The sequence below is a fragment of the Arachis ipaensis genome, chromosome B9 (assembly GCF_059453495.1).
Source record: "Arachis ipaensis isolate K30076 ecotype BB chromosome B9, ASM5945349v1, whole genome shotgun sequence".
Taxonomy (NCBI): domain Eukaryota; kingdom Viridiplantae; phylum Streptophyta; class Magnoliopsida; order Fabales; family Fabaceae; genus Arachis; species Arachis ipaensis.
In genome coordinates this window covers 11,449,987-11,470,206 of record NC_142444.1, presented here as the reverse complement: position 1 = coordinate 11,470,206, position 20,220 = coordinate 11,449,987, and the positions used below count along the sequence as shown (strand labels likewise).

At 32.2% G+C, this 20,220-nt stretch overlaps 1 protein-coding gene across 1 annotated transcript; it reads left to right on the top strand.

Moving 5' to 3' along the window:
* Positions 1-1,233: 1,233 nt before the first annotated feature.
* LOC107618198 (3-hydroxyisobutyryl-CoA hydrolase 1) lies at positions 1,234-9,138 on the top strand. Its single transcript, XM_016320186.3, has 14 exons — positions 1,234-1,534; positions 1,950-2,030; positions 2,486-2,554; positions 2,803-2,866; positions 3,101-3,180; positions 3,277-3,360; positions 4,523-4,607; positions 5,114-5,199; positions 6,055-6,176; positions 7,398-7,458; positions 7,577-7,678; positions 7,930-8,031; positions 8,122-8,163; positions 8,857-9,138. Exons 1-14 carry the CDS (start codon positions 1,502-1,504, stop codon positions 8,995-8,997), a joined length of 1,152 nt encoding a protein of 383 aa, XP_016175672.1. The 5' UTR covers positions 1,234-1,501; the 3' UTR covers positions 8,998-9,138.
* The last annotated feature ends 11,082 nt before the right edge of the window (positions 9,139-20,220 follow it).

Sequence of the window (20,220 nt, the reverse complement as noted above, 5' to 3'; positions counted from 1 at the left end):
GAGATAAAACAGGTTGGTTTTGGACAAACTCAAATACTCTCACCTACTCGACTAAAAGCGGGTATGAATGGCTATTGAAGAAGAAATTTGGCTGGAATGATAATGAAAATTGGCTTTGGCTTTGGCGCTTGAGAATACCGGAGAAGATAAAGTGTCTGCTCTGACTTTGCCTCAACAACGGAGTTCCCACAGCTAGTTACCGGTTTCAAAGAGGTATTTTTACTTCTGATTTTTGTCAGAGATGTTATCTTGCTCTAGAGGATATTAACCATTGCTTTAGGACTTGCCAAAAAGCTCGTCAGATTTGGATTAGCTTAAATTTGGGAATGACCGCTGAGGACTCTAATTTGGATTCTGTGTCTTGGATTCGTTCTAACCTCAACAAAAATGAGTTTCTCTTTGCAGCGGCCTTTTGGTGGATTTGGAGGGATAGGAACAATGACATCTTCCACCAAGATGATCCATGGAGTAAGGAGAAAATTGTTCACTTAGTTAAACATGCTGCTCGAGATTTCTCTAATGTTGTTATCAACCAAAAACATATTATTCCTTTTTCTTTGAAATATAACTGGGAACCACCTCCAATGAATGTCTGTAGAGTGAACTGCGATGCAAGCGTTTTTGAAAATGAGCAATTAGCTGGCTTTGGATGTATTATTAGAGACAGCATGGGAATTTGGATAAAAGGTTGTTCTGCCAGTATACCTCTTTCTAGTGTTCTCTGTTGTGAGTTTCATGCTATTTGGAGAGGGCTTGTTATGGCTTGGGATTGCGAGTGCAAAGAGGTCATATGTGAAACTGATAATCTTGATGCGTTTCTTCTTGTTTCGCGAGGCACAACTAGCATGATTAGGAATTACTCTGATCTGCTTGACAAAATCAAAGAGATGCTCCAGCGCAATTGGACAGCTACTTTAGTGCTCATCCAGCGAACAGCAAACGGAGCGGTTGATTTAATGGCTAAGACTGCTGTTTTAAACAAGCAGGTGTATCTAAAGTGGTTACTGCCTCCTAATAATTTAGACATTATTATTAGAGAAGAGTACTACTCTTTTTCTTAGATTTTTTTTCTTTGTGTTATGTTCGGTCACCCAAAAAAAAAAAAAAGCTGTCTCTAAATTTGTTATCAATTGAAGAGCAAGGTAATAAAAGGGAAATTTTTAAGTTGATTGAAAAGTTAGTGCAAAATCGTAATTAGCAAAAGTGCAAAACTGTAAAACCGAATATAAACATGGATTTTGGAGTGGGGCCAGCAAACAAAGTTTCTGGCTCAATCTTCTTCTCCGTGGCTCTCCGGCACCCTCAAACTCCAACAGCGGAATCGCGACCGAAGGGGAAGCTTAAATCCCAAACTCGTCCAATTCCGCGAGTTAACTCGCGATTCTCACTGCTTTCTGGTTGATGACAAGAACAATCACGTGATACTTCACTTTACAAATTGCAATATCCTCTGCAATTCGATTCCAAGGTTCCAGAAATAAAGAAAAAACACATCGTTATTATGGCTTCTTACACCAAACCCGACGACGATCAGGTTCATAATCTTCTCTTAAAAGTTCTTTGTTTTCTTCACTCATTTTCAGCTTTTTTCACTTTACCTACTCCCAATTTTGCATATCTTCCATGCCTCAACACCGGCCACTTGAAATGTGGGCTTTCAATTAGTTTTATTAGTTTTTAACTCACTCACACACCATTTCGAGACAACAGTTACACAATCTGAGGTGTGAAGCTTCACATAGGTACTGGTGCTAACTTGAATAGGTCTTGTTCTGCATAGTTATTAATTGCTTTGTTGTTTCTGTTATTTTGTGTCAAAGTGTGATACTTTACTGATTAATTCTCATTTTTGGGATGTTTCAACTATTGTTCTTAATATTTTCCTTTCATTATTTTTTTCTTTTTCAAAATGTTAGTTTGTCTCTTAATACTTCATTTTAATTTGACAGGTTTTGGTAGAGCAAAAGTCGTCTACAAGGGTTATCATACTGAACAGGACAAGACAATTGAATGCCCTCTCTTTTTATATGGTACAGTAATCCACTATGATGTTGCACAATGCATTATCATCTGAAATTAAACACTTATTTATAGGGCAATTAACTTGCTGAATGCTTTTTCTGATAAATTGTTTTCGCTTGAATGTTACTAGAAACACTTGAACCTTTGAGCTGAGCTTTCTTTTTAAAATTATCTTCTTTGATTGTTAAATTTTTGTATAGACTTGTAAGTCATAATGTTTTCTAATTGTTTCCTTGCATTTTCTGTTATCTTCATGAGGTTGGCTTGTCATGAAATACAAGTATACTTCCCAAGAAAACATATTAGGAAACTGAAAATCGTTTCTGACTTGTGACTTCTTCCATAAACATCTATCTGAATTCTTTGGAAAAACTTTTGTTTGTATATTTGAAAGTTATGTAGTTCTGCTTACATTTCATTGTTCTTATTTTTGTCTGTTTATTTTTCTGTCTTCTTCGTGCAGGTATCTCGGCTACTGGAAATTTTTTTAGAAGATGAGGGAAATCCTGATATTAAGTTGGTTATCATGAAGGTAATTTGAATTTCTTTTCTAATGAGCTCATTTAAAAATACAAATATGAATGGAATAATGATGAATACACTACTGAATCTGTTCATAAGAGAAGCTACTTATACTTTTCAAATAATATATGTAAATGTGTGTTCCAAATTTACAATTAGAGAGAAGAGTCATGGATGAAAATATAGTCATAGTTGAATATGTATCATGATCTTCTCATTGTCTAAGAATTTGGCATGTCTTGTGGATACTTGCATCAGGGAAATGGCAGAGCATTCTGTGCTGGTGGTGATGTTTCAGCTGTTGTTCGTGATGTGAAAGGAGGTATGTTCTCTTCTTATTTTCTAATTGTTACTGATAAAGGAGGAATTTTATTAGAGAAAGTATGATATAGGAAGCTGATTAGATATGAAAACTATTCACTGTATTGAATCATTGAATATTTGCATTTGTTCAATAGAGAGAGAGTATTCAATCAATTTGTTTTGCATGTGTTTAAAATATAGGGTCCAATTTCATTGCAAAACTAATAGTATTCATATTGCAATTATGAAATAGGTGACTGGAGGTTGGGTGCAAAATTTTTTGAGAATGAATTTAAACTGAATTACTTGATGGCAACATATAGTAAGCCACAGGTAAGTTTTTCTTATTTAGCAACATTTTACTTTCATTAATCTAACATACGTACCATTAAATTACATTTTTTGTTTTGGGAAAAAAAACTTTTGAAGGTTTCAATTCTTAATGGAATTGTCATGGGAGGTGGTGCTGGTGCTTCTATACATGGTAGATTTCGTGTAGCTACCGAGAAAACAGTAAGTTTCAAATAAGCTATTAAATACTGAATATGTGGTTTCAAATTCTAGTTGAGCTGTTAATTTGATTGGTATGATGAATCTTATCCTATCTTTCCAGGGTATGTTAAATGACAAGTATGTTATGATAAACTAAAAACTTTGGAATATTTTATATTTTGAATGTGATCAACCATCTTTTCCAAAAATTTAAGCTATGAGGTAGTTTATGACTAATTTGTATCCCAAAATTCCCCTTCATGCAATAGTCCTCGAGTCTGAATGGTGGACAATGCACATATCCGTTCAGCCATATGTTGAATTTAAAATTCGTATAGGAAAATGAGAGGAAAAAGGGTTGAACTTTGGACTATGTTAGCAATCGTAATGTATACGGTGATGGGGATTTGGGTAATAAGGTTAACTATCCCTTGTAATCTTGCTACTGATAAATTGGGAAGGCTGTTGAATTTAAAATTCGTATAGGAAAATGAGAGGAAAAAGGGTTGAACTTTGGACTATGTTAGCAATCGTAATGTATACGGTGATGGGGATTTGGGTAATAAGGTTAACTATCCCTTGTAATCTTGCTACTGATAAATTGGGAAGGCCTATTAGTGCGGTGTATAATAGGAAAAGTAGGAAGGCTGGGAGGGTGAGAGGAGGGGCGTGTGACCCACGAGGGACTAATAACTAAATCTGCTGGCTGGCAGGTTAATGGGAAGAGGTGAGGATTTATTATTTCTATTAGGATGAGGGAAAATATGGGTGGGTGCCTGGGTGGTTGATGTGGGGGCATCCAAAAAGAGAGAATTTGGAATAGAATTAGGAGGGCTGGGTCTCTCCAGCATCTAGTGTTACCTCACTGTTCAATTTCAAAGCTCAAATTGGGACTCATCCATACCCCACTTGTATTCTGCAATATTCAGGTCAGGAAGGCATTCGAGGGTTTAATAAACTCCTCAAAACCTTATATTGCCTCTCATTTTATCACCCAAATCGAGTGATTTTTTAATGAGATTTTGATATCATTTATGTTGAAATGTCTGATATCATTGCTCAGTATCATTAGGAATATTTGTGGATATTTTAGTTTCATCATTTCTTTAGTATTTCCTCTTCTCTCTAATATGAATTTTTGTTTTAACTTCATGATGGACTTATATTGGTGGACTATTTGCAGGTTTTTGCAATGCCAGAAACAGAGTTGGGTCTATTTCCAGATGTAGGTTCCTCATATTTCTTGTCTAGACTGCCTGGATTTTTCGGTATGCATGTTACACCTTATATCCTCTATCAATTCAATTGGTTCTTACTATATTTTATTTATATTTACTTATTTTTAATCTTTTGATTGTTTGACACTTATGAATTCTGCTGCATACGTCGGTGACACTTTTTATCAGCCAATTAATATCAAATTTTTTTTATTGTCCAGTTAATGTCATCAATGCTTAGAGTTACCTTCTCTTTTGTGATAATGAGCATGAATCCATATTTATGGGTTTAACTGCCATCATCCTTTTTTTTTTTACTTTCTCTCTCTTATTTTCCACTTCTTATTTCCTTTTATGTTTTTGCATTATAAAGATCAAGAGGTGGTGGTAAACTCATAGATAAGGTTCATGTGTCATTACTCTTTCTTTTGTTGGTGGTATGGGGAGAGAGAGAGGAGGCTGGAATTGTTAATGCTTTCAGCATTCTTTATGACTAACAGAGAAATTGTAATAACATTGCATTTCCTTTTTTCCTTTCTATTGAAAACGATTTGCAGGAGAATATGTTGGTCTCATAGGTGCTAGGTTGGATGGCGCAGAAATGCTTACTTGTGGTCTTGCAACACATTTTGTCCCTTCATCAGTATGCTATTTTTCACTGTAATTTTGTGCTCATTCTGATGATCTGTGCATTTGTTAACTAGATATCTAACCTTAAGTTATAAGAATGTTAATCTGCTGAAAATTTAGTGTAGCTTTGAAATAAAATGGTTATACAAAATGGTTTCACACCCATGGGATGTTAACCTTAGGAAGTTAGAGTTGCTTGTCATTTGTTTCTTAGAGTCAGAACATTCTCTATTACCTAATAGTATATTTATATCAAGGTATGTAAAATTGGACTGGGAATAGTGACTTGGGAATAATATAAGCAATACTCATAAAAGAGGGGCTTTTTTCCCCCAGTATTCAGGACTCTTATTCATGGTATAATATTCTTGGGGATATAATTCCTATGTATAGTATTATGTACCTTCAAACAAATACTTGAGCAGTGTGTGTTTCTGCTAAGCAACATGGCTACAATACAACACCAAGGAAAACCTTCTTTATATACGGAGGATGAAGTGTTTAAATTAAGTTTCTATCAGCTATTGTAACCAATAAGAGAGAGTAATTTGCAAATCCTATTCTTGCTATTAAAGACACCTTTTAAATGCTTTTGATGCATAGGAGTTTGCTTATCAATCCATTGCTTTGTGTTCAATTTTAAATTTGATAAGCCATTTTATGGTTTTGTATAACTCATCCGTGGTAGAATCCTTGTTAAAAATTTGTTCCTAAAACTTATCCAAGCTAGCTACTGGAAGATTTATTTTAAACAAAGCAAATCTTACATTATTGTGATGTCATGTCTATAAATAGTTCTTTCTTTGCTGATTTAATACTATGGTTTCTGACTTTTCCTGATTTGTTGCTTTTTATAATCAATGAACAGAAATTGCCATTACTGGAAGAATCATTGTACAAGGTAGAAAGCAATGACGCAACTGCAGTGTCTGCAATAATTGATAAGTACTCAGAGCAACCTTCCCTGAAAGAGGACAGTGTTTACCACAGGTCTGTATGTAATATCCATTCGAGAATGAATTAATTTTATTTGAAATAGAAAGTGATAGAAATAGAAGAATGGAAATGTCACGGTTGATACCTATTCACCCAGTGATTTCAGTAAAATATATTCCTCAATATTTCACTCAAACCAAAAACCAAGTCAGGTATACATCCAATACCAATATGTAGTAATTACAAGATTGATAAGGAAGTTCAAGAAACTGTAGAGAAGATGTGAACTAACAGGAGATAGGATTGAAGTTGAAGAAGGGTATCTTCAGGAACAAAACTGATTTATACTACATTACTACTCTTGAGTCATGAGCAAGTTGTCTGCAAAATTAACAAAAGCGATGTATCAAGCTAGGAATGGGGAAGAGAAATAGAATTCCAGAGATGGAAGACTAACGAGAGGCATACTAATTTCTTGAAGCCACTATAGCCTTATTCTTCCGTTTTGGTCACCACAAAGTCTCTGAGCTTGGAGTTGGTTATTTTGGCTGTGACCCTTGCCCGTTTCTACTACTTGTGGATCCGCAGCCACATGTTCCTCAGTATTTTGCTGGTTGTTTCCCATATTGCCCTTTTGTATCATAAGAGGAAACAACCTTGAGAAAAGATAACCAAGAAAGGAAAATGATAAATACTGACACTATAGGAGAGTTTGCTGAACTCCTTAGAGAAAACATGAAATTGATTCTATTGCAAGAAATTGCGGTGAAGTGCATATGTGGGAATTCCTTTCAGTTGGAATATATAATTATATGTTAAAATGTTAAAGAGTATTTTTTATGATATATTTGGTATGTTTTATTTTATTTTTCATGACGTTTGTAATTTATTCTCTGCTTACAAGCAGCAGAGATTTGAACATTCAACATCTTACAACCTACCCTCCCAATATATAAGTGGGAATCTTTTCTATATATTAATCAAGGCAATGTGAAGGATTTAACCGTTGGATTGATAAACAAAAAATATTTCTAACTTTAATTTTGTTAATCCAATAATAAAAACCACTTATCCGACCCCCCCCCCCCCCCCACCCCAAAACACACACACATAGAGCTCACTCTATTTGCTGAATATGCTAAATAAGGTTTGCCTTATAAAATACATCTATTAGTATGGTGCTTATGTCTTTTCTTTATTGTTATTTATTGATAAAGCATTTCAGTGTTTCTCATCTATCCATGCTTAATGCTTATTATGGTCACTTCATGGCAGGATGGATGCCATCAATAGGTGTTTCTCTAGAAAAACAGTTGAAGAAATATTATATTATCTTGTAAGTCATGTTTTTAGTTATGCTGTTAAAAATACTTGTTTGATAAATAACTTTCAGCATTATCAAGAAAAAACTTTCTTGATTAGCAACAATAATTTTGTCTTTTTTTTTTTTATAGGAGATGGAAGCTATGAATAATAAGGCTGATAATTGGGCTTCTGCCACTATTCAAACCTTGAAGAAAGCTTCTCCAACAAGCCTGAAAGTATTTCTTAAATTGGTATATCTCCAGAAAGCATTAAATACTTCTATTTTATGTCATCTAAAGAAGCTCAATATGTCACATAAGATGCTTACATAAAGTCACAAGAGTAAGAGCTCCGTCTAACCTTTGGGGGGGATGAAAAAAAGAATATTTGCCTGATTAGAGAACAACACATATCAAGATATCTCTTTCCATTGTTATCTTCTGATGTTATATTCATTTTTATTTTAACAGCTGCTTCTTTGTATTTCTGTTGGCCTTTTCAGATTAGAAAAGCCAGACTCCAAGGTGTTGGTCAATGCCTTGTTACCGACTATAGAGTTGTATGTCATGTTCTGCAAGGACGCTACAGCAAAGATTTCTTTGAGGTTTTGTGTTGATTCCTATACATTTTTCTATTTTGAGCTTTAGTTATTGTTTTCCCATGCATTACTCAATAGTTGTTATGCTTGGTGCAGGGTTGCAGAGCTATACTAATAGATAAAGACAGAAAGCCAAAGGTGAGTAACCTTGTTGATTTCTTATCACATTTTCCGATATATTAATAAGTAATAACTTTCTTCATGTCTGGATAAGTTGCACAAAAAATGATATGTGCACACAAAAAAATCTGTCACCAAATCAGCCACAATTTATTTGTATATAAATATATGTATTGTTTAACTCATTTTTAATGTGCATTTTGTATTTCAACATGTATTCTACACGAGTAACTAATTTGGTAGCTGATCTTCTGTCTTCACATAGCATGCTTAAAATTGCACTAATTTCTCCTAAAGGTGACAATGCATACAACACCTTTTGATTTGTAATGTCTACAATGGCCATTGGCCTCCATTAGTCTATGAAAATTATCTTTGGCACACAAATATGGAGATGGTGAGACGGTAGAGATGGAGACAGAAGTGTGAAATTCAGAATATATGACTATATCTATCTCACCTACCAAACAAGTTATCGTACTTGCTGTCTCTGTATTTGTCATAGAGAGATATTAAAACACTATTTAGTTTCAACAAAAGGTAAGCCAAAGTTAGTATCAGATTTTATTTTATGAAAATACATAGGTACCCAGTACCACATAATTTATGAATACAGAAGTAATATCATCTAACTTTAGAGGAGGCAAATGTAATTGACCTTTGAAATGGTGATTCTTTGTTCTTGTTGTTGATGACAATGGTGCTTTTCAGTGGGAGCCTTCAAGATTGGAGCTTGTAAGTGATAGTGATGTTGACTGTTACTTCTCGAAGCTTGACGACGAAGGATGGAAGGATTTGGAGCTTCCCGAGAGGCTCAACAATTTGCCTCCATATGTTATTTCAAAGCTTTAAGACGATCCTATCTCATTAGTCATTACAATGTTCAATGGATTCTTGAATGTTTATTTTGGCGATTTATATGGATTGGCATGGTATAAGTATTAGGCTTGTAAATGATGTTTGATTAAGAATAAATGATGTAGGACTTCCAAATTTGTGTAGTTTTATCACTATATTTCTTCTCCAAATATATTTGGTGTTAAATTTGTTATAGATTGAAGATAAAATGTTTAGCTTATATTTAAATGATATGAGAGTAGCAAGTTTGAGTTATCTAAGTTTGGATTCAGTTTGACTCGCTTCTTCTAGCTTTAGCTAAAAGTATTTAATTATCAATTATCCCTCACTTTAATTAAGCAATTAGAAGTATGTATAATATATCTTTTTTAATCTACAAAAAGTTATATTAGTTGCAACCAAAATTAACGATCTAGACAGAAGTAAATATTTATTTAGAAAAATTAGTGTTTGAATTTTATTTAAGATATATGCACTAATATGTGATAATTTTTAAATCGAATCATGTTTATATATATAAGGAATTAGAAACAAATTAAATTAGATTGATTTTGAGGGATATAAGAACAAATGAATTGAGAATAGATGGTATTAATTTGGTCTCTTATGGAATTCAAATTAAATGGTGAAAGTCATAAAGGGGGAGAGATAAAAGGAAGAGTGGGAGTGGAGGATGACATTGTATACATTCTACAAGATCATGTCATTTATATATATTTGTGTTATTTTGTCATATATGTTTGTTAGCACCTCAAAAATGTCTTAACACTGGTTAACTAAATAAAAAAGTGTTAACTTGTGTAATGTATTTTGAATTCATTAACAACTTAAAAAAATTTATCTTTTATTCAATTTTTTTTATTTATAATGTCTTCAAAAAGTATTTTAAAAACACATTAGCAAGATTTTTTTACTGGGATATATTAGAGCAATTCCAATGGTAAAAGAATTTAGAGCCTCATTTACTGTGTGTCAGTAAAAAATGAGTACTTACCATTGAAGTAAACCAAAAATGAGTTTCTTCATGAGTTTCAAAGCAATAGAAGTCCTGCTAAGAGGGATTCCCTTTCTTTCAAAGAAATGATATTTTATTAATAAAATTAATACTTTATATACATAATACATATGTGAGCTGACCGTTAATGTATTAACATTATATATATTATACTTTACATATATAATTAATTATTATAATTATTAATAAATTAAATATGATTTAATTATTTTATATAATTATAATAATTAATTAATTAAATGATTAAATTTTTATTTAATTAATGATTTATATTATTATATTTAGTTAACCGTTGCAAAACTAATCGTTGCAAAATTAGCCGTTGGAAACTAGTCATTACTATGTTATCGTTATTATTAATAAATTAATATTTTGTTACTCTATATATACCACTTAGATACACTTCTATTCTCACATTTTCTACTACTCTTCTTCATCTTCTTCCAAGTTTACAAAATCAAAGTTCTGCTAATATTATTTTTTGTTCGAAAAAATGGATCCAAACCAACTCAACTCTTTCTTCAATTACTTACAAAACTTTTCTCAAATTCCAAATACCCAACAATCTCAAACCTCAAACTCTCAAGTCCCAAATCAAAACTTCACACTATCGAATATATTTCAAAATCCAAATCACAAAATCTTTCTAATTTCAATTTTCAAGCTCCTTATAATAATCAATTTCCCATATTCCAACCGCAAAATCAAAATTCACAAACACCACTTATGCAGGAAATTTTGCTCAAGATTTAGAGTATGATGATGTCGAAAATGGCTTATCACAACCTAAGAAGATTTTGCACCATACCATCAATTTCTCCAAAGAAATGCCCAACTTCAAAAAAGGCAGCAGCATAGACAATTGAAAGAGGACTTGATTGAACACATATGACAATTTCACAATGTTTGTTGTCACTTGTCAACTATAGAACTTAATTATGTTTTTCTTTGTATTAAGTAATTTTACAAATTAGTGTAATCCCGAATTATATATTGCGTATTATTGTTATATATGAATTTATTTAATATTAATATCTTTTAATAGTGAATTATTTTTAAATTTATAAATTTAAATTACATTATTGAAAAAAAATAATTACATTAATTTCAAGTATTTTAATTAATTAATTAAATGAGACAATAACATGGACTAAAGTTATCTCCTAATGAAGAAGAGAGAGATGTTTTGAGTTCCTATTTACTGTTTATGATGCAAAAATTGATGTGGAATTATTTTTTATGACAAGTACATCATAAATAAGAACTAGGATGAATTTTTTGCTGGAAATGATCTTATATCGTAGTAATTATTAGAATAAACATAATAATGATGAGATAATTAATTACATATGTTGTTGGATTTCCCATTTGACTGAACCAACCTTTAGTATATGCGGAAATGATTCGTAGGATAACTTGTAGATTCGGATCTCAAAGAAGACATAACTTGTGGGAATCGTTAAATAATAAAAAAAAAAACACTAAAATGAGCTTTCCATCGTTTGGAGATTCGTGTGTTTCAAGTAAAGAAACAAAATAAAATAAAAGCTTTTTGTATATACCTATGTGAAGTAAGATAGAGTCAAACAATTAGAAATAAGACACCCATCCTATCTATCAATCATTTGCTTAACAACCTCTTCTAGTTGTCATATTCAACTTTCAAGCTTTAATATATAATTCCCACCCTGATTTATTTTATAAATTGATCTAATTATATGATGGATTTTGGAGTATCTCAATTTAATAATTAGATTGGTAAAAGATCATACAAGTTTATTTAATAGTATGTTTTTTTTGGGTCAAGCAAGTTTATTTAATAGTATGTTAAAACTGCGGATGCTTGAACTGTCTCAATTTTTTTACGGACAAGATTTTTTGGGTTACAAGTTCATATAAGTTGGTCGAAATTTAACAAAAATAACCCTTATATTAACGTGCGTGTAAACACGCACTTATTTAACCGTTTTAATAGTGCACTCAAATTTTGAAAGACGCTTCTTTTTTTTCTTCGATCAAAACCCCAACCCTAAATATTTAAACGACGTTCGAAATTTCTCAAAAGACGGTCAAAATCGTCGCGAAAGTTCAAGGAAATCTACAAGAGAAGTTCAAAATCTACGTCAAAAAACACAAAAATAAAAGGCAAAAGATTATTTAAGATACTGCTTCACTAATCGTCTAGTTTTTTCACTTTTCTCTTTCTCATTTCGATCGCGAAACACTAGATAGTCATATTTCTATTTATTAAGTAGATTTATTATGTGTTCTTGGTTTAAAATACATATTACTGTTCTCATCATACTGTTCAATCAGTGATAACTGTTTTACGTACTGTTTTGCGTATAGTTTAATATATATTTTTATGTGTTTTTGTGCATGTTTGCATGTTTCGAACTGAGTTTGTATAAATACAAACTTTCATTGTATTTCAAGTAATTTCGCGTGTAGCTGGTGATGTTGTTCTTGAATATTGTTCTCGTGCTTCTAGTGTCATTTTATGCATGGTTGGTTGACTTGAATATCATTTTGAACTCATATTATGTCATGTAATTAACAAATAATAGAGGTGTATATGGCTGATATTTCGGTGTATATCAAGTGAATTCGAGAGTAACTGGTAATGTAGTCGTATCCTTGGTGTAACTAGAAACAGAATATTGTCTTTGTGCTTCTGGTGTCATTTTATGCATGTATGGTTGACTTGAATATCATTTTAAACTCATATTATGTCATGTAATCAACAAAATAATAGAGCTGTATATGGATGGTATTTTGGTGTATTTCAAGTGATTTCAAGTGTAATTGGTGATGTAGTCATATCCTTGGTATAACTAGAAACAGAATATTGTCCTTGTGCTTCTAGTATCATTTTATGCATATTTTGGTTGACTTGAATATTATTTTGAACCATATTATGTTATGTAATCAACAAAATAATAGAGCTATATATAGCTGGTATTTCGGTGTATATCAAGTGAATTCGAGTGTAACTAGTGATGTAGTCGTATCCTTGGTGTAACTAGAAACAGAATATTGTCCTTGTGCTTCTAGCGTCATCTTATGCATGCTTGGCTGACTTGAATATCATTTTGAACTCATATTATGTCATGTAATCAACAAAATAATAGTGGTGTATATGACTGGTATTTCGGTGTATTTCAAGTGATTTTGAGTGTAATTGGTGATGTTGTTATCTATTATCCTTATTTTTTACTTCTTATAGTAAAAATGGCAAGCAAGAACCATGCTGCACCAAAATATAATGTAAGCACATATATCTTTGACCAACTCAATTTTTTCTTGTATAAATATAGTTTATTTAAATGATTCTCGTTTGTTTTACAGAAAACTCATTATTTGAGATGCTCGACAAGACTCCTGCATGATAAGTTCCAAAACATGAGCAATAAAAAGAAGGCCATCGTCCAGGAATTGGGATTTGATGATTTGATGCACATCCCTCGAATGAATGTGCCGCATAAGCTCTTGAAAGAGTTGACATATTCCTTTGATTTGATAAGAAACATATTGGACACCTGGGACATTGTATTAAGCATCAACTAGGAAAATATAGGAGCTGTTCTTGGCTTGAATACATCTGGTAAATGATTTCATAAATTGTTATACTTGAATTTTTTGTAATCTATTCTTTGTAATATATTCTTTTAAACTTATATTATGCTATGTAATCAAAAAAATAATAAAGGTGTATATGGATGATATTTTGGTATATTTGAAGTGAATTGGAGTATAATTGGTAATATTGTTTTACTGCTTTTATAGGGTCGCTCTTTCCAAGCAAAGTTAATTTTAAAGAGTTTAGTGAGGAGGACAATGAAGTTTATAGAAGCTTCCAAGGAAAAATATTGAAGCAATTGACAGACTCCTTGATGGAGATTGGTGTTGACGGTGATGAAGATCGGCTTAAGTTCAAGAAGACGTTCATCCTCTACATTCAAATGTCGTTCTTATTGCCGACAACAATAAACAAGGTTTCTCCCATCCACATGCCGCCGATTTTTCGTGTGGACACCATACATGAGTGAAATTGGGGTGGCTATATCCTCAACTTCTTCATCAAGGGCAAAAGTGTGCACATATTGAAAAAGAAAAATCCGTTGATGGCTGCCTCTATGCTCTCATGATTGTATACTTTTATGAATCCAAACACAAAAACAAGCTAACGGATACAATTCCTGGACCACTCTGGTTGCAGCACTGGACTAAAGAGTTGCTGCTTGAGAGGATAGAAGCTGAAATTAAGGGTCATATGGTAACTCAACAGAATTCTTTCTTTAATTTCAGTGTATTTGTTTTATATATATGATGTAAACTAATATTTTATTTGTTTTAGGGCATCGTCAAGAGGGCACAACTGAAAGAGAAATTAATGAGAATGAAAGAAGAAGAAAAGAAAGAGAAAAAGAATAAGACACAAAAGAAGGACATTTTTTCAGAAAGTGATAGTGGTACTAACTCTGAGTCTGATTCTAAACAAGACTTAGAGGAGGCATAAAAAATAAGAAAATAATTAACAAGAAAAGCAAAAAAGTAAATATTATTTTTTGGTGTATTTTATTATTTTTACTGTGTTTATTGCCTCATGATTGTTTGTTGTCTATGATGGTATCCAAAAAGAGGAAGCACATTGTTCAGGATTTATCTTTGGAAAGCCAAATTGAATCTGATGATGAATAAGATTCTGAAATTATCGTTGGAATGCTATATTTTCTATTTATGTCAAAATTTTATGTATTAATAGAATGTTTCCAGTTTATTGTCAGAAGTAAAGAATTGGAGCAAATAATAAAAGAAAAATTAAAGAAAAAATTTCACAGTCCTGTAAAAAAGTATGCATTGCTTTCGGAGGTATTTTATCAATTTTGTTGTGTTTGTTTGCCTAATCTTTGCTTTCCAGGATACAATCCAAAAAAAAAGCACATTATTGAGGATTCATTTTCTGAAAAAGAAACTGAATCCGATAACGAGTAAGATACATTGTAAAGCTATCATTTTTTTTATCAAAATTTTATTTATTAATATAATCTTTTACATGTATTATCAGAACTAAACAAACACAAGAATTTTTAAGAGAAGTAAAAAATAAGAAAACAAATGATAAGTCAGTAGAAAGGTATGTTGCTTTTTGGTGTATTTTGACAATTTTACTGTGCTTTTGTTGGCTGATGATTATTTGCTTTTTTAGGATGCAAGAAAAAAGCACAAATATACCAGAAAGTGGGCTCTGCTCCACAGAAGTTCACTATGATTTTTTTATAAATGTAAGATCCTTTATTTGATAAATTTTCCTAAATTCTGATGTAATTAATTTCTCTAGTTTTACTGAATAATGTTTATTTTGTCCTTAGAATGCCGAATGTAAACTTGGCAAGTGAAAATGATCTTGTCTTTCAAACACAGACTAATCAGAGCAGTGTAAATAAGCCAAGTGATAACATGTAATTTCTATTTCTATTGCCATTTTCTTAATTATTGTGTTACTATGTTCTGCAACTATATAAGTTCTCCTAAAACAGAGATTGCGTTTCTATTCAATGCTTGAGCTGTATTATGAAATAATTTCAATGTATTTCAGGTGGGGAGAACAAGAAGAATCGCTCAATGAACCAACTCAAGAAAAAATTATTGTTCTTCAAAAAGAGACCCATTCACAATCCGAACCGCTCGACATGTGAGTTTTCCAACTTACTTTCAATCTTCTATTATCCTATTTTAAAAAAGTTTATTAACTTTTTATTTTTGTCTTCGTTGGACTTTCACTTCAAATATGTACACCTCTATCAGAGACAACAGCAACAAGCCCTCTACAAAATCAACCAACCCCTGCAAAGTCTCCCAGCGAAGAATTTAAAGAAGAAACAATTAATACATAAGGAATAATACTTTTGATGTATTTGATTTGGCTTTGGGTGTATTTGTGCATGGTTTAATGGGTTACATGTCTTTTATATAGAGGTGTATTTGGTTCTTATTTTGGTGTATTTCTTGTGAATTGATGTGCAATTATTTTTTTAATTTAATTCTTTTTCTGTAATCCTGCAGCACTCCACAACTCCATGAACCTGCTGAAAACACACCAACAGAGCCAACAAATCCTTCTAAAATAAGTTTTACACAATATAACTCTCTTTCAATATTTTTTGTCTATTCTTATACTATTTTATATGTCACCATGCAGTCATCCACCCCCTCAAGCCACTGCTGCATTAATGATGGTTGCCAAGACAACATCATTTGTAAAGCATGACTTTTCTATGCCATCGTTCAACCTTGGCTTTTCTGAATCGAGTTAGGAAGATACACTGACTCAAGAAAGTCAATCGGCAGTTGAGAAGGGAAAAACTCAAGAGAGCCCGATATTGGTTGAAGAATTAGAAGAGCTGGTGGAGTAGATTGTAAATACTGAGGTTGCGATAGTGTTAAATTTTGCTGAGGATAAAAGTCCCCCACGCTAAAAGGTGCAGCCTGTGAGCTTTGATGACAAGCTCCAAACTCTTGTAAGGCGGAGCGAAATAACAAGCAACTTTTAGAAAAAATGCTATTTCTGGGCCACAACTCTCAAGACCTATGACGATACAAGCAGTAACGAGTGGGACATATTATTCTTCCTCAACCATCAACATCCGCTGGAAATAACAAAAGGGCACTTTGCATCTTTAAAGACCAATACATATATTGAAAATCTGGTAATCTTAGAATAACATTAATGATTTTATTATGAGTTGTTGTGCCATATATGTAATAACTTTAGGTTTTTTATTTTCCTAGATTGTCTCTGCAATGTGTCTTCTTTTGAACAAAAAAAGAATTAAAAGATTTAAAAAACAAATATACTATCTCCCCCCTAATATTGTGATAAGGTATAGTAAATTCAAATTTCGGTGTATTTTTATAATGTATTGTGTGTTATAACTGTTTCTTTCGGTGTTATACAAATTTTGCAGAATATGACTTTGGGGAATCATAAGGGCAAGTTCAAACAGTCAAAAACTAACAAGCCTAACACAATTCTTTCAGTAGGTGTCAATTAAACTAAAAAAATATTCTCTTTGGCCAAAATTCAGATATTTGCTCCAGTTTGCTATGCGGATCATTGGTGGATATGGATGGCAGATGTTAAAAATAAGAAATTTCATGTCCTTGACCTATTTCACAAAAAGTCTCCTTTGAAAGAAAGAACGCAACTTAATAAATTTGTTGTAAGTTACTTCTGTTTTTTCTATAAATTCTTTAGTTTCTGTCTGTTGTTAGCAATATAAAAATTCAATATAGCTCTATTCGAAGTAACGTGTACTATTGGATCATTTTGGTGTAATTTGATTTTAAATGTAGTCTTTTTTATATTTTATTTTTTTATTTTATTTTTAGGGCTACCTGATTTCAAGGATGAGGGTATTTGTCAGAGGACAACCTCTGACGAAAAAGGATGATGAAATTAAAGCACCATATGTTAACATTGTCGGCCAACATACCAAGTATAAATCTTTCTCTCTGATAAATTGTGTTTTTTCTTACTGTCCTATTTTATTTTGCTAAATTATTTTTATTTTTAGCTACGATTATGTCATTTATGTGATGAAATGGCTCGAGATAATTGAACCACAAAACATCAAAAAGAGCAAATATGAATGGGACAATTGGACACAGTTAACTTTCTTTAAAAATAGATAACTCTATATTACTTTACTAAATTAATAGATTTTAATAAAAGAAATTTCTTTAAACTATAGGCAGAAGTCAATCATTTCAGAGTTGAATATGCTTCGCTGATTCTGTTTGATGAAATGAATCGACTCAGAGATAGAGCCATTCAAGAAAGTGAAGCTATTAGATTGTCCAAGCCGTCTGCAGCATTATTGAGTCCTTATTGTGAATTACGTTCAGAAGATATCGACAGTGAATAGTTTGAATGTCATAGACTGTTAACATTGTGTACTAAATTGTTTGTTTGAACACATACTTTCTATAAATTGTATAGTTTGTGAATATTTAATCCAAGCTTTTTATAAATTTTTTTTGCAAAAATAAACTTCTATGAAACTGTCTGTGCTGTATTCAAATGCTGTTAATTACAGGTTCAAAAAATTCCAGGGGAACAAGATTAAATAGTCTAATACACCAAATTTCTTTTATAATACACCGAAAAATAACTGAAATACACCAGAAACGCGTGTATACATATTTTTTTGTAAAATTTAACCAGGAAACATGGGAATTCAGAAATTTGAGTTGTTACCCTTATTGAGTATTAAATTGTCTATGTATTGTATATTTAAAACAAACAACATCTCAAAATATAAAAAAAAAAACAAAGAAAACATAAAAAAGAAGAGCATGCAGAATACACCAAAAAATGTTCATTGGTACACCGAAATAGAGTCACATTACACCGAAAAAACTATCCTATGCTACTGAATCTCTGAACTGATAATTCATAACATGTCCATGATATTGGCTGGAATTCGATTGCACCACTGAATCACCATAAAAAAGGTTCAACTGCAAAAAATAAAATCACATATTAGCAAAACTATTAATAAAAATAAACTCAATTATCCCCTGTTTAAAGAACATCACTTTTACCTCGTTTAGAGCTTTTGTTTTCTTTTTCTTTATAGCATTTGCAATATGTTTTTTCGTCTTGGAACCTAGTCTATTTTTGGGACATCCTCTTGTTCTCACGCGTGGAGGGTTTTGAAACTCGTTAATATCTTCCAAGAAAGCATCTTCGTGAGATAACAAACATTTTTTCTTACTTTTGGCTTTGTATTCTTGCATCTTAACCATCGTATTATTGTAAGCACGGTGTAGAATCACAGTCAGTTCCTCTGATTTTGATGCAAATTCGCAGATATTTTATGACCGAAATACCAAATCATTAAATCTCTTACTTCTTGGCTCCAACAGAGGCTCGATGTGGCTGCTCTTGATACGTGTATACCTCCTCTTTACGTTCTTGCTCCATCGTTCCAATATATATCTCAATGATACTTTATTTACTCGCTCAAAGCTTAATGCGCTTAGAGAGTGACGGCACAATATCCCTCTTGACTCAAATAATAAGCACTGGTATTTAACTTCAGCTGATACCCTATCGTATATAACCGCAAACTTGTTGAATATTGAGTTAGAAACCTATTCTACAACTTCATATACCGTATAGCCTAGAGCAGAGTGTGTTGATCTTGTGATGCAATTCATCTTTTCTCTAAATTATGCTTGGACTTTCCTAAACTTCTCATAAGTATACACATGTTGAAATTGAGCTTCTTTTGAGAATTTTGTTGCACATGGTATGACGGTATGAAAATATGCAGCATCCGATTCTCTTTGCTCTCTGCTCTCTACTACCTAGGCAATTATCGTACTGTTTGACGAATTGGATAAGTGAGCTGTTCCACGTAATGAACTTGTTAAAAAAAGCATGCATGCTCTCGCTCCTTTGTGTGCTTCTCATCCTGACCCAAAAGTGGTGATCGAGATAAACTAGAATCCATAAATGACGATCTTCAAAAAGCTTTGCAAAAACACCTAAAGAACTAACATACACCAAAAAATATGCAATTTACACCTCTGCTGCACAGGCGAAACACATACTGAAATTAACAATATCACTTAATCCTAATAAAAAATAACATTACCTGAAAGTCACTTATTGTCCCCAAGACCATATACTTTATTAGAAAATTATTTCAATTCCTATCAAATGATTCTTTTGTAATAGAGTTCCAAACAACATGACTTATCTTGTGTTTGATTTCTTCGTGTCGCTTGTAGCCATTTAATTTACTTGGAATCTTCTTCATGATGTGCCAAATACACTACCGACGAATTGTTGTGGGCATACAAGCCTCAATAGCCCTTTGCATTGATGTGCATTGATCGGTAAGAATGTCTTTCGGAGCATTTCTCCCATGCAACAAAACCAACATTTAAATAACCATTTGAATGATTGAATATCCTCGTTTTTTCTCAAAGCACATCTCAAAAGTGTTTATTGATGGTGGTGATTCACCCCGACAAAAGAACCAAAAATTAGATTATACCTAAATATGATGATACAGAAACATAATCATTAATGCACCAAAATAATATCTCTTTACACTGAAAATGGTACCAAATACACATAAACTAGAACAGCATATTACCTATTTATATTATAAGTGGTATCGAATGAA

What these genes read in the sequence shown, in the direction of transcription:
- LOC107618198 (XM_016320186.3), top strand. Translation starts at nt 1,502, where the DNA reads ATGGCTTCTTACACCAAACCCGACGACGATCAG. An exon ending in AAGAAATATTATATTATCTT is followed by an intron (nt 7,459 to 7,576) that starts GTAAGTCATGTT and finishes TTTTTTTTATAG; the next exon opens with GAGATGGAAGCTATGAATAA. An exon ending in TGAAAGTATTTCTTAAATTG is followed by an intron (nt 7,679 to 7,929) that starts GTATATCTCCAG and finishes TGGCCTTTTCAG; the next exon opens with ATTAGAAAAGCCAGACTCCA.